We start from the raw sequence: 15,031 nt of genomic DNA, 5'->3' as shown, positions 1-15,031 counted from the left end.
CCACTGAACCCCAAGGTCAGAGCCTCCAAATTTTTGGGAAAGTCCAAAGAAGACCCCAATTTCCACGTAGCCCAATTTGAGACACGATGGAAAGCGAGTGGCTTCGATTCCTTGTATGGGGATGAGGTGAAGAAACAACAGTTTGCTGCTACTCTGGAAGGAGGGGTGATGAATTGTTTTAGCCAATATGGGTTAGCCCATTTCAACGCTTATGATGTGTTAAATCTAGAGTAAATTTTGTAGTTCTTAAAGATGGATAGTGGAGACATGTTGTTGGGTAGACCTTGGTTTAAATTGGCCAAGCTTAACCATGACTGGGGTGCTGATACCGCTGCGATTAGATTTGGGAGGAAAAGGAAATTCAAATTTCTTTGGCACATAAGGTTATTTTGAAGAGATGCCATAGACCACTAGTAGTTCAGACTATCAATTTTGCAAATGAGGTAGAGGATGATGAGGAGGATATGTATCTAGCTGCTAATCCAACGGTAGACCCGCTTTTTGAGATAGATGTTGAGAAGATTGTGCAAGAATATGGGGGGTTTTCTCAAACTATTCTTGCATAGCCTATTCCATCTCAAATATGGGCAGAGCTCCCAAACAATTTAGGAAGACCCGGGTCTGAGTTCTGATCCAATCCTGGATGATTCGGTTGATAAGTTGGAACAAAATGATCAGAAGGCTATAAGAGAGTCTAAGCAGAGATTTGAGCACTATATGCAGAATTCTTCTCGTGTTGTTGCAGATGAATTGCAAGAGCTGAATTTGGGTTCTAAAGAAGAATCGAAACTAGTGAAAGTAAGTGTCTTTGTCCGAGGTCAATTCCAGGATGATTTATTTAAGTTGTTGATGGAGTTTTAAGATATTTTTGCTTCTATGTATTTAGATATGAAAGGAATAGATCCTGCTTATATACCGGCATAGAATTAATCTTAAGAAGGATGCAGTACCAATGATTCAACATAGGTACAAGATGAATCCGAATTATGCCAAGCTGGTGAAAGAGGAAATTGATAAGTTGTTGAGGTTTGGGTTCATCAAAACTGTTGATAAAGTGACTTGGCTATCACCAATTGTGGTAGTACCAAAGAAAAATGGTAAAATCAGGGTATGTGTTGATTATAGGAAGTTAAATGCAACAACCATTTCAAACCCATTTCCTTTACCTTTTACTGATACTCTATTAGATGATGTAGCTGGTCATGAGATGTACATCTTCTTGGATGGACTTTCAAGCTATAATCAGGTTTATATGGCAGAAGAGGACATGGACAAGACTGCCTTCATCACTGAATGGGGAGCTTTTGTGAGCACAGTAATGAACTTTGGCTTAAAGAATGGCCCTTCTTCTTTTCAGGATACAACACACATGACTTTTGAACCATATTTGACAGATTTCATGAGAGTTTTCCTTGATGATTTTAGTGTTTTTGGTAGGTGGATGAATCATTTAAAGAGTGAAAGAGGAGTTGCAATAAATTGCAAGGATAAATACTGATTTGAAAGTAGAAAATGTGTTGTTGCAAAGAAGAATGGCTCCATTACAGGTGGAGAAACAGGTTCTTCAAAATGAAGCTAATGTAGATATTGAAGGGGTTCTTGTGTCTAATGCAGATTTAGATGAGATGCAATCGGTTATGATTAAAGCTGGGAATGATGTGTGGATTTCGGTGTGACGGGCATAATGCTAGCTTTAATCCAAAGACCATATGAGATTCTCAAAGGTTCTTTTGTGAGTGAAGGATTGGAAGATGTGTCGCAACAGAAAGAAATGTTGGAGAAGAAGATAGCAATAGCATTGGAAGAAAATGTGTATCTGAAAACTACAGCATTGGTAGAACATGAAGCTAGAAAAATTCAAAACTTGGATAATCAGGTTGAGGAAGATGTAAAAAGGAAAGAGAAGGGAAGTAAAATGTGTATCTGAAAACTACAGCATTGGTAGAACATGAAGCTAGAAAAATTCAAAACTTGGATAATCAGGTTGAGGAAGATGTAAAAAGGAAAGAGAAGGGAAGTAAAGATGATGAGTTTACAAACTTGGTTAGTCAGGTGTTAATAGATTTGCAAGCAGAACCGGTTAATCCAGATAGTGTGTAGCCAAGTTTGCAAGAACCGGATGGTTATTGTCAGGGTATGTCTGTTGTGGCAGATGTTGATGATGGAGTGGACATATCTTTGCAGAATATGGAGGAGTAAATGTTTCAAATTATCTTCTCAGGATTATATATGAAGGGAACGTGAATCCTAAGAAGAGAACTAATCTTTTGCAACAAACTCGCGTATTCTCTATATTCTGCTGTTTTCACAGTGTTTGTAATGTCTTCTATGTCATGTTTGGATGATCAAGGTGTATTGTTGGATAACCCAGGTTAGGGTTTGATGATTTAGGTAGCGACTATTTCTATGATACTTCTATTCTCATTAGGTTTAATGTACTAGGCTTCAACCAGAGTACACCCATCTCCCCCGCCACCACCCTCTCTTATATACTCACCCAACCAACTTCCCTCCAGCTCCATCTCCATCCTTGTCAACCTTTTCTTCTAAACCCAAATCTCCTTCTCTGAATCTGCGTCCCTCTTTACACTTCCCTATCCACCCTCTTACCGAACACCTCCTCAACTGGGCCAACCTTATCCCATATGGGCATCCCACCAATGATGACACCCCCATTGACCTCGATGTTCCCCATGGCCTTTGCCCATACCCTTACTCATCCTACAAATTTGTAGCAGCCCTCCATCTCCTTGAGCACCTAGGGTAGGAGACAGTTTACTGGGCCTACAAATCCCTCTACCCACCCCCATTGGGAGCTCCCACCCTACTCCCCCTATGGGCTTCTTGTACTTTATCGCCGTTGCTACCTCCAGCTGTGCTGCAGATCATCCTCACCACTGGGATCATCCAATTCGATGATTCCCACATGGCATACCCCCTCGACGTCTCCCCCAAAGAGGTGGGAGAAGCTCATGCCTTCTTCTACTCTCCAAATGCCCCAACCGTGGCTTCCAACCGTGGCTTTGACGAATGACAACGACAATGACAACAATGATGGTAGAGCACGCCCCAACAAGCCCCCTATTGATCCCGCCACCCCCCCAGTTCCCTCCTCACCACCCTCCACCCCCTCACCAATCCTACTCTGGACCAAGCTCCCAACCCCCAACCCCCACCCCACCCAGGTACCCATGACCTTACATGGACACCCCCCACCTCTTCCACCACAACCCTACCCCTTTTCCCCTCACCATCCTCTACACCCCCCCTATTCCCTTTCCCCCTCCATGCCCCACACCTCCATCACCACCTCCCACCCTCAATCTTCACTTGGGCCTCCCCAAGCACTTTATAGATATTCCCTCTACATCAACAAGGCCCTCCCTTCCCCCACACCCTTGGAGGAAGGTGAGAATCCCCCGCTACCACCCCCGCAGGAACACGAAGAGGTGGACTCGCCACTCAACCCCCTTAGCTGGTGTGACACACTGGATCTCACGGAGTTCAGGCATGCCATGAATGTCCTACTTGATCAACAACTCCGTGAGAATCCCCCGCTACCACCCCCCGCAGGAACACGAAGAGGTGGACTCGCCACTCAACCCCCTTAGCTGGCGCGACACACTAGATCTCACGGAGTTCAAGCATGCCATGAATGTCCTACTTGATTGACAACTCCAACAAGCACCTATCAGCACATCGAGCTCACTCATCGTCTGGACATCCATGTCCACCCGCCTTATCTCGATGCCAAACACGAGGCATGGAAGTGCCAATATCCACATCGGCAATGCGAGCGGTTTTACAAGTGGCCCTCCTCCAATGCTCGGCCCATCACCTTCGAGCTCATGGGCGAATAACCCATTTGGCATAAACCCTTTTTGCTGAAGCCCTATATCAGGGAAGAACACCACAAGGCACCCCACAACCTGCGGATCGATCCCGCGTACGCTGGGCTTAGAACTTGTTCAGGAAGGAGTAGACAACAAACCCCAAATTATAGTACAACTTCCCTTGGTTTGCCCCATCGACGTCCTAGAGCCCATGCACCAAGGCCACCATGCTGACAAAGATGCACGCCTTCATCGGTCGCTATGATCAGGTCCCCGACCCCGCCATCGTGGCAACAATCCAAATTTTCAACCTCATCATCATGCTTCTAGAGGCGTTTCTAGAATGGGACCACTACAAGGAGGGCGGTCAAGGCCTTACCTTTGACCTCGACAAAGGCCCAAACTTGAAGCAATTGTTTGGCTATTATGAGTGCATCCAATGGATACTTGCTTGTTGGCGACTGCAAACCTTTGAGGACATGAAGGAGACAACATTCTGGACTAGCTACGATCCCCATTGCATCCCAAATCGTTGTACTTCATCCGAACATATCATCCGAACATACTCCATCTACTACCACTGATTATCCTTGCCAGCTCTGAGGAGGGATCTGAATTAGTGAGGGGGTATGTTAACCACATTGGCTAACATTATTTCTAAGCGTGGTTACACTTCTTGTAACTCATTTTTATGTAGCCACGCTAAGCGCTTCATGTAAAAGATGTATGGGATGACCGAGCTTACACCTTGTGTAATGCAGGCCATTATCACATTGAAGTTTTCTTTCTCTCTCTCTCTCACTCTCTTGTGGCTATGGTGGTAGGCTTGTGTAGGTTTATGTTTGCTTACTTTATTGTTGGTGTGTTCATGTAGGTGATGGCTGCTTGTCTTGCTTCTTCTTCTTCCTCTCCTTGTCTTCTCCCTCATATCACACTAGCACTCATGAACGCATGGAGTAGAGGTTGAGCTCTCCATAGCTCCCTTTCTCTTTGCTCACTACCTAGCTTGTGGAAGCTCCACTTGAGTGACACAGATGGTGGTGTCCCTCTCTTGTGCAAGGTAGCATGTTCAACTAGGTGAACACACACACACACACACACACACACACAAGCTCCACTTGAGTGACACAGATGGTGGTGTCCCTCTCTTGTGCAAGGTAGCATGTGTGTGTGTGTGTGTGTGTGTGTGTGTGTGTGTTCACCTAGTTGAACATGCTACCTTGCGCACAAGAGAGGGAGAGGAAAAGAGCACGTGTGTGTGTGTGTGCACGCGCATATATAATGATGTTATGAGTTTATATTTAGAAGCTTTAATTAAAAACAATGTTTAAGATAGTTGAGTAAATTATCACGTGTGTGTGTAAATATTTATCATACATACATACGTATTTGTGTATGTGTGTGTATTTATCATACATACATACACATATGTATTTGTGTGTGTGCGTGTGTGTGCTTGTGTGTGTGTGTGTGCATGCGCGCACACATATATGTATGTATGTGTGTGTGTGTGTGTGTGTTAGTCAAAGTGTGTACATACATGTATATGTCTAAAAATCAATTCTGAACTGGTTGGCTAGTATTTTGAACTTCTATCCAAAACTTTTACTAGTGTATTGAGATTTGGACACGTCCAAATCTCTAGCCCAATGAGTTGAGGGTAAGATTTGGACTTGTGTCCCGATCTCTTTGGCAAAAGATTTACATTTGTGTTCAAGTCTCTTTCGTAATAGATTTGGACTTGTATCTAAATCTCCATCCTCAACTCATTAATTAAAGATTTGAACATCTCCATGCACTGGGAAAACAAGTCCAAATCTTGTGTCCAAATTTCTAGTCCGTACTTTGAAATTTGGACGACACAAATCCAAACATCATGCATTGGCCAAAATCTATTGCCAATCATTGAGATTTGGTCGCAAGTCCAAATCTCAATGCCAAAAAATGGACCCAAGTCTAAACCTCAATGCTAAAAGAATTGGAGTCCAAATCTCTAGCCAAAGAGTTCAGGATATACATTTGGACACAAATGTATATCAAGAACTCTTTGGCTAGAGATTTGGACCTGAATTTTAAAAGCATCTCTAGCCAAAGAGTTTAGGATATACATTTGGACACAAATCTTTAACCTCAACTCTTTGGCTTGAGATTTGGACTTTGGTCCAAATCTTTTGCCAGTGCATTGAGATTTGGACTTGTGTGCAAATCTAAATACAACAACAAGATATGAGATTTGAACTCGTGTGAAATCTGTAGCTTAGTGACTTTGGATTTGGACATAAGTCCAATTATATATCCTCAAGTCTTTGGCTAGAGATTTTTACTTGTACATGGGAGATTCGGTCCAAAGCATTGAGTGGTGATGTTTTCAAATTTCAAATGTTGGTGTTCTTAGCACAAATATTTTGTATCACGGGGAGATTTGGACTCAAGTCCAAATCTATAAGCCTTGAGGGGAGAGATTTGGATTCAAAAAATATCCATCAATTCTAAGAGATTTGGACTTCAGTCCAAATCTCTAGGCATTGAGCTAAGATTTGGACTCAAGTCCAAATCTGTGGACTAAACGCTTACAGATTTGGACTCAAGTTTAAATCTCTCTAACATTTTTAGAGTTTGGGACTCAAGTACAAATTTCTAGGGCTTTAGTCCAAATCTCTATGCAGCATTGATAGAGATTTAAACTTGAGTTCAAATCTTCAAGCATTGAGTGTGAGAATTTTAAATATTGGATAGATTTGAATTTGAGTCCAAAAGAAGAGACTAATTTCTCAAAGAGTTTGATAAGAGTTCAATTTGAAGATTGAATTTCTTAACCATAGATTGTGATTTTTTATTAAGTTCTATACAATATTTATTTCTTCTTGTCACTTGCAATCAGGTGAAATGTCCCGTCAATTTCAATGTAGAGAATGTGTTAACATGCTCATCAATGAAGAGACTGTGGCAAATGGGTAGGTCCATGCAATCAAAGCAAATGATTATTGACATGGAGAGCTTCTTGGTGATGGCAATGTGTCAGTTTCGAGAGAAAATGCTTCAATAGGGGTGTCGTGCCATTTCCTATAATGGAAGCAATCATGATATGTGAAGAAATTGAGAGTATTGCCAAGCTGGATAAATGATGCTTACAGAGGATGTGCACGACACCAAAAGCACTAGAAAATTTTAAGATAACCATGTAATGTGATGACGGAAATGAGCTTGGTCCCATATGATGATGTTAATATGTGAGATAGTTGAAGTTAGAAAAGTGTTTTGCTATGGTCTGAGGACAAAACAATCTGCCTAGTGGGAGCCTCAAAGCATAGGTGTTGTGTACCTTCAACCCAAGACACACTAGATACCCGTCAAGATGTTAGAAGCTCAAGGCTCCTATGAGGGAAATCCTTTTGGCTGACCCTTTTGTCTGGGTCCCAAAAACCTTGCCGAGGCCACACATCACAAGAAGCCTAAGAGAGCCAAGCGACAAGCCCACCACCCATTCCACCCTAGCAATAGGAGGCAACACTTCATATGGATCCCAACAAATCTACTAGAACTACGAAGGGAACCCCTACATTTACGTTTCGAGGTCAAAGAAACTTGCACCACAAGCATGTACATACATGCCATCAAATGTCAAATTCAAGATGGAATTGAGACCTAAAGCCATGCCTTTCATGACACCCCCAAAGTTTAAGCAAGAGTTGAGAGCAATGGCTTCCTCCTCAACTCACATGTCGACACCACCTTTCGAAGAAGTCAGAAGAGTTTGTATATGCCCTTGTGCAGTGTGGCCATAGCCCCACTGAGAACAGCCACCCGTAGTGCCAAAACCCCAAGAGGGCCTCATACACGCTCCCGTGGCTTCACCAACTGCGATATGAAGGATCTAAGGGATCACAATGGTCCCACAACCCTCGTGCGCCATCTGCAACACCAACTTGCCAACTGGAAGGCCAAATGTCAATCAAACGCACCAACAAAAAGCCGATAGTAGTGGCGTCTGATCTTTCGTCGTGGATGAGTAAGTGGTTTTCAACATTCACTCATGTAGCCCTCATGGTAAGCCGAAGACCTAATTGTACATATGTCATAACACCCTATCAATTGTATAGACACATATATCGAGAATGATTGAAAACATAAATTTAAAAACCAAAACAAAACAAAAAACAACAAAAAATATAAACACAAGCATGTGCACACAATGCTCACACAAATACTCACACCTATCTGCCCGTGCACCCTATAAATTGTACATGTCATAACACCCTATCAATTGTATAAACACATATACCAAGAATGATTGAAAAAATAAATTTTATAACCAAAACAACAAAAAAAAAAACACAAGCAACGTGCACACAACGCACACACCTACTCGTTAAAAAAACACCCCTTTTTACTTTATTGTTTCCAAAAAGTAAAAACAAAATGAAAAAAAGGGTCCCCACATGGCCACCAATTGGGCTCCCCACGCCTGCGCATGGCCATACTGGGGGGGCTAGTCCCATGGGCGTCCTGGTTGTCCACGTGGGAGGGAGGGCCAACTTGCATGCGCCCCCAACCTGAGGCCCCCACCTTTGCCCTCTTCTCCAACAACACCCTCGCCAAGATATGCTCATGCTTGCACCCTCGAGCTTCGCGCCGCGCTCCCAGCTGCTCACAACTACGCTCTCAAGCCTCGCATCGCCTTTGCCACATCCTCTTCTACATGCTGCCCTGACACACCTTCGTTCATGCCGCCTCTCCTACGCCACCAACACTTGTCTACAATCCTCTGTGCTTTGCATCCTCACGCCATCCATGTGTTCACACCAACCGTCCGCACCAGTAGCTCACACCTTCCGCCCATTGCCCATGCACATCACTTGCAAATTTTACTAAGGGTGTCACTTTTTTTTTAAATATCTTGCAACTCTCCAAATCATTTTTTTAAATATCTTGCAACTCTCCAAATATATCTTTGGACGGGGAAACATGGTACAAAACCCACCACCTGGATAACCATCGACCTTGCACATACCTTCAAAGTGCTTTAAAGAACAGCACCTTACTTAGACTTCAATTCAACACAAACACATCTGCCTTTACCATGTAGTCTTCTACAAGTTGCACCGCGACGCCTTCGTCCATGCCACCTCTCCTCCACCACCGGCACACTATCTCCCTTGTTTGCTGCCTTGCACCTCGTGCACCTCGTGTTTGCTGCCTTGCACCTCGTGCACCTCGTGCAACCCTCTCTACTAGTAGCTTTCACACCTTTTGCCCATTGCCCATACACGTCACCTACAAATTTCACCAAGACCATCACTTTTTTTTTTCACATCTTGCACCTACTAAATGCAAGGACACATGCACCTTACAACTAACCTCATCACTGACAACCTTCCACGTACATCTCTGCCATGGCAAGCCCATGGTATGACCTATTGCCTAGATAACTATCGAACTTGTACATACCTCCAAAGAGGTTCAAAGAATACTACCTCTACTTCAACTCCAATTCAACACAAACACCACCTCACCCTAGCCAACGCATTAGCCAAAGAGAGAGAGAGAGAGAGAGAGAGAGAGAGAGGCTATTATGACACAAGTCATGAAAAGTAATTGTGTTGCTTGGATATGTTTTTATATTGTGTGTGGAGAGCAGCAAGATTGAGCCAAGTGTTCTAAGACAAATGTTCACGTGTGTGAGCCAAGCGTTCAAGAAAAAAAGTCATATATATAAGCTTTGTGAGAGGGAGATTAGCGTGAATTGGGAAGCACGGTGGAAAGAAATGGTGCTTACAACAATGACGAGCCTTTGAACTCCAATATCCTCTAAGCTACATGTTTTTGGTCTGGAGTTAGCAGTGAGGATTGCAACGAGGACGTGTGGAGAGGATGGGAAAGAAAGGGTGGGTGTGTTAATGTACTTCATGATCTGAATGTTTTCAGTTTGCACTTCATGATGGGAACTACTTTTGAGGGAGCAATTCAGAATAGGAACCATTTGGTTTGGTTCAAACGTGGATGCTTGTTCTATGGATCAAGGGTTGTGCAAGGTTTGCTTGTTTCAAGCCTCCTTTCCCTGCCATTCCCAGCAGTCATGGTCCAGGGTCGCCAGAGAGCAGATCTAGACCATACAATCAGGTCACCATTCTGAACCAGAACTCAAATCTCCTTCACTTGCACGTCACCATCGCTTCCGTCTGCTAATGCGTCACCCTCAGAGAGTTTGAGCTTTCGCTGTTCATTCGAAGCGCTGACTGGTCATGCCCAATCAGAATGCGGGTGATAGGCTTTGGATAGCCAAGCTTCCGTAACCAATTGTATTCTTGCATCCAAATAAAAAAGTACAAAAACACTCCTATGCTTCTCAAAGCAAGCTTAAACCTCAGTGGTGCCATTGACTTTTCACACGACCATGGCTTATACAAAGCAACAGACATCATGCATCAGATCAAGTCATGCTACAAACTTCAACTAGTACCATTACAACATTGTAAAAAAAGCAAGACATACTCTAGCACACAAGAAGCAAGCGGAAGACTACAATCCCACCGTAACCTAATCAAAAGGAGGGCCAACGTGCAATCAAAACCCAGTTTTCCTTCAAACACACGACTTTTTAAGTGCTTGCAAAGTGTCTGCTTGAGATCAAAAACCTTGTTATCAAAAGAGCGCTCAATTGTATCTAGGACAAAAGTCCAAGCCCTAAACGTATATTTGGTTTAGTTAGCCCAAAGCTCAAAGCATATGTACAAAGGGCAACGAAATAAGGTATGATAACATCCTTGGATCAGGGTTAAATGGTGTTTAAACTCCACATTTCAGTGTTTAAACTCCACATGTAAGCCTAAGGCTAGCTTGGATGTCAAACTTCCAAACAAGCATTACTCTGCGATTGCTGCTACAGCCCAATCTTGTAACATCACAGGGCAATGTCATACAAATCCTCTCCCCTGCATTGGTCCACTGTATGTTGACCCGGCCTGAGAACGCAGGCGCCGAATGCGGGACCCCAACAGAGCAACAAAGCATGACCTCACCTGCCGGACGAGGTGATTGCAGACTCTCACTATCAGGAGAATCGCCCACAGTTGAAGTCAGCCATGAGCACTCTGGTTGCCCAATCATCTGCTTGTAGGCTGTGTTGACCCATCTCACCACATTATTAGAATCAGAGATGAATGCAGGTGATGCTTCCACCTCAAGCTGTTTCTTCACAAGCTCAAGGGCTTCAGAGAGTGGAGAAGCCTGGGACAGTAAGTCAGTGACGCTCACCAAGCTGACTGTGGATCCAATCAACCTGATGGGCTGCGGCACGATCACCGTGGCCCTGCCCACTGCTTCATATTTCAACTGTAGCGGAATTTTATGTTGTGCAATTGAAGTATCATGAGAACTCAAGGGTCCAGATAACGAAGCCCATGTTTCCCCCTCTACATCTACAACAAGTTTCTTCAAAAAGCCCCACAATGTAACCGAAATGCCACTGCTTAAGCCCTCTCTTGGAAGGTCAAACCTGCCCAATCGAGTGGGAACCCCCAATGGATCAATGTAGGGAACCACCATGGCTGGTCTGTCCATGGCATCCTTCAAAGCTTTCTCATAAGCTTTGTTGAGCCAAACTACAATCTGATTATCATCCACCAAAACCACAGGCTCCATTGAATTGTTGTATGTCTGCTCAAGGAAGGAAAGGTCGCACTGAAAGATTTTCAGTGCTGCACCGCTTTTGAGGCTCTCCCCTCCAGCAGGTGGGGTAGAACCTGTAGAAAGTGAAGACTCACAAGGTGAATCAACTCTAGAAGGAGTGTCTGGAAGAAGAGAGAGTGTAACAAGCGTACCATCACCACCTCCACCATTTTCAACCTCACCATAGCCAGTGCCTCCAGCATCTGCAGCACAGCAGACTAACGATGGTCCCAACCCTAACTTAGTTGATGGTACAACAGAAACTCCGAATCCTAACTCAGCAGCAGAAACTCTCGACTGTTTTTCTGCAGATTGTATAGCAGAAACCAAGCCTAAATCTGCAGACCGCACCACAGAAATTGTTGATGCATCTCCCAACCCCAATTCTACGCGTGGTACTGGGCAAGAACATGATGATGAAGCTCCAAAGCCTATTTCTGTAGAAGGCATGGTGGAAACTGACAATGAAGCTCCAAACCCGCATTCTGCTGATGGTAGAGGAGAAACTGATGATGCAGCCCCAAACCCTGGTTCCATGGATACCACAACCCCTAGGTTCACAGACGATACAAACCCTAGCTCTACTGAAGGCCTTGCCATCGCTAGATCAACCGAGGACCTTGATGTTTGATGCATGAGACTATGCACATCTGCTGCCGTGGAGAGTCCTGTGATGCCTCTTATCATCTCTGTGAAACCTCCGGAGCTCCTGGAGGTTAATTTGCGCTCCGGAAGAAGAGAAGGGGGGGCGCTTGCCGCCGCTCTCGCCATGAAACCTGCATCCTGCTCCATCATGCGATGACTTTCAATCAGAGAGCAGCTCACTGCTGTAAGTGCTGTTGGCGATGGAGATTCTGTTGCTGCCTTTACCATATAAGAAGAGCTCTGACTCTCTGAGTTCGCTTGGCTCCGCACAACCCCGCTACCACCACCGCCTTTTAGAAGCGAGCTAGGGCTGCTGTTGCTGATACTGCAGGTCGTGGCCGTCTTCTTGGCCCCTCTAGGGCAAGCGAGAGCAACTCCCTTCCTCTTTCTGGCCCTTCTGCTGCTGTTCTTTCCAATATCTGGGACCTGTCTGCAACCTGGAGAATCCATGAAGGATACGCGGTCAGATTCAGGTACCGAGGATGGCAAGGTAAGAGTTGCAGGCTTGGGCGCGATGGGCCTGTATCTCGACAAGATGCGGTTTGCCTTGGAAGGGAAAATGCCATAACGCGTAAGGCAGTCCATGGCGGAGGAGAGGATTCAAGCTTTCAGTGTTAGCGCTAAACAAAATTAAGCGCCGAAACTAAAAGAGGATTGATCAGTGTTTTCAAGGCCGTAGAAGCTTCCGCCCTGGTTTTTCAGAGGATTTGGGGCTTTGAGTTGTTCCAAAACCTCACTTACTACAAAGTTCGGGTTAGGGCTAGGAGAGAGAGAACTCTTCCTTCAAAGGGATCAGAGCGTTAGGGGTTATGCAGTTACTTGGCACAACAGGGTGCCGCGGTGGAGTAGATCTTCAGTGCCACCAACGGTAAGAGATACCCGGCGCAAGACGTTACTGAGCTGCTGCTGCAATATTGTTCCGACTGGAGTTTCCGCAGAAGCAGAACACTTCAACTACTTGGCAGCACAGACGCTACCGCCATGGCTTTTTCTGAAGAGCTTGAGAAGAAGGAGAGAAGCAGAAAGGCGCGTTTCGTTGTCACAAAGAGAGAGAGCGCTTAGGAGACCTGCGGTATGGCGAAATGAGCAGGGAGATGAGGATGAAGATGAAGACGAAGCGAGAAAACCAGAAGTGGCTGGGGAAAACCGGGAGAGACGAAGTGAAAACGGGCAGGCGGTCGATATGAACGTCTCCAAATTTAGCTCGGAATCCCACTCCTGCGCACGTTCTCTAAACCAATGAAATGTCACCACACCAGGCCGAAGCTATCCGGCAGCCAGGTGGAATCTCGATCGCCAAATCCAGAAGCCAAAGAGGAGCCCAGGAGCCGGGAACGCCTGCCACGTGGGCAGAGGATCGTTTACTCGTGGGTCGCAAGGTCTGATCTGCTTGCTGGCACGCGGACTTTGCCTCGCGCCAAATTCGGCATTTTACACATCAGCACGATTCTCTGCAGTGCACGTGACACGTCCTCGTCATGGCCAATGGCGTGATTTCTGTCACGCTATGAATCAACAGGGCCATCCCTCCAGCTCATCTCGCCGCGTGCGATAAAATAAAACTTTTTTAGCCCTCTAAAACAAAACAAAAACATTTTGCCCCTCTTTTTTATTTTGCCCCTCTAAAACAAAACAAAAACATTTTGTTTTAAACTAATTCTTCTCTTGTCTCTCTCTCTTCCTTCTCCTCTCTTTTCCCCCCCTTTAAAAAGGCACATTAATAAAACAAAATATCTTTTATAAAATTTAATCCTCTCCCTCTTTATAACTTTATCTCGTTCACTCTCTCTCTGACTCACTCTTTCTCTCAAACAAGCTCTCTCTCTCTCTCTATTTCTAACTCTCTCAAATTGGCCACCTCTCTCTCTCTCTCTCTCTCTCTCTCTCTCTCTCTTTATTTAGCCCTCTTAACTCCCAAATAAGATATATATATATAGTAGTATGGTATACAAGAGTAGTAGTATAGTATCTGATGAGAATCATGGTGGTTCAAATGCATCAAGATAACCCATGGCTAAGCATGATTAAGACTTATTAGGGCTAAAAATAGAAGTGATTAAATTAAGCTAATATGATTAGTATAATGACAACATAATGTAGGAGAAATGGTGTCACGTAGCCTACAACGTGAAGCTCGACTGGATGCGAAGCCCAAACGTCGAAGTGCGGACAGCAAGTCTATTTGGGGTATAGGGGTGAGGGCGCCCAAGTTGGAGCAATTGGGCGGGCGAGAAGGCTTATGGGCGGGCAGGAGCTATGGTGGATGTAACATTGTCCACATTCTCCTCTGGCTGGGTGGTGACTGCCCTCTTGAGCTAGGGTGGATGTAACATTGGTGTGGGGTTATCCACATTCTCCTCTATGGCTAGGTGGTGACTGCCCTCTTGAGCTAGGGTGGATGTAACATTGGTGTGGGGTTATCCACATTCTCCTCTATGGCTAGGTGGTGACTGCCCTCTTGAGCTATGGTGGTGGCTATGGTGGATACAACATTTGTATCAGAGCCGGTGCAATCCTCTCTTTCTTCTCGCGCGTGATCAAGCTCCGGAAGAGATAAGTCTTATCTTATTTTGTTTTTCAATTGTTCTTTTATCTCTCGTTTTTCAAAGCATAGCTAGCCATAGCCATAGCCAAAGGAGAGAAGCAACTGAGCAGGGTGAAATTGATTATGTATATGCACACATCAAAGGTGTGTGGAGCCCGTAATCGAGCGAGAGAGAGAGAGAGAGAGAGAGAGAGAGAGAGAGAGAGAGAGATATTAACGTCGGTAGAATGCAACATGAGGACATATACGACCAATTAATGTGTTTGATCACTTGTGTGTGCTGATAGTTACAAGCGAGGACGGTTGTTCTTCTCAAACGGGAGGACTATCATGGGAGTGA

General features: G+C 44.7%; 1 protein-coding gene across 1 annotated transcript; it reads right to left on the bottom strand.

Moving 5' to 3' along the window:
- Nucleotides 1-10,452: 10,452 nt before the first annotated feature.
- LOC147636615 (uncharacterized) lies at nt 10,453-13,339 on the bottom strand. The gene has a single exon (XM_086800061.1). The coding sequence runs from the start codon at nt 12,729-12,731 to the stop codon at nt 10,641-10,643; it is 2,091 nt and encodes a 696-aa protein (XP_086656187.1). The 5' UTR covers nt 12,732-13,339; the 3' UTR covers nt 10,453-10,640.
- Nucleotides 13,340-15,031: the final 1,692 nt, after the last annotated feature.

Source organism: Cibotium barometz, chromosome 7, assembly GCF_041138505.1.
Source record: "Cibotium barometz isolate CiBa-2024 chromosome 7, ASM4113850v1, whole genome shotgun sequence".
Classification (NCBI taxonomy): Eukaryota; Viridiplantae; Streptophyta; class Polypodiopsida; order Cyatheales; family Cibotiaceae; genus Cibotium; species Cibotium barometz.
This window is presented reverse-complemented; position numbering and strand designations above follow the sequence as displayed.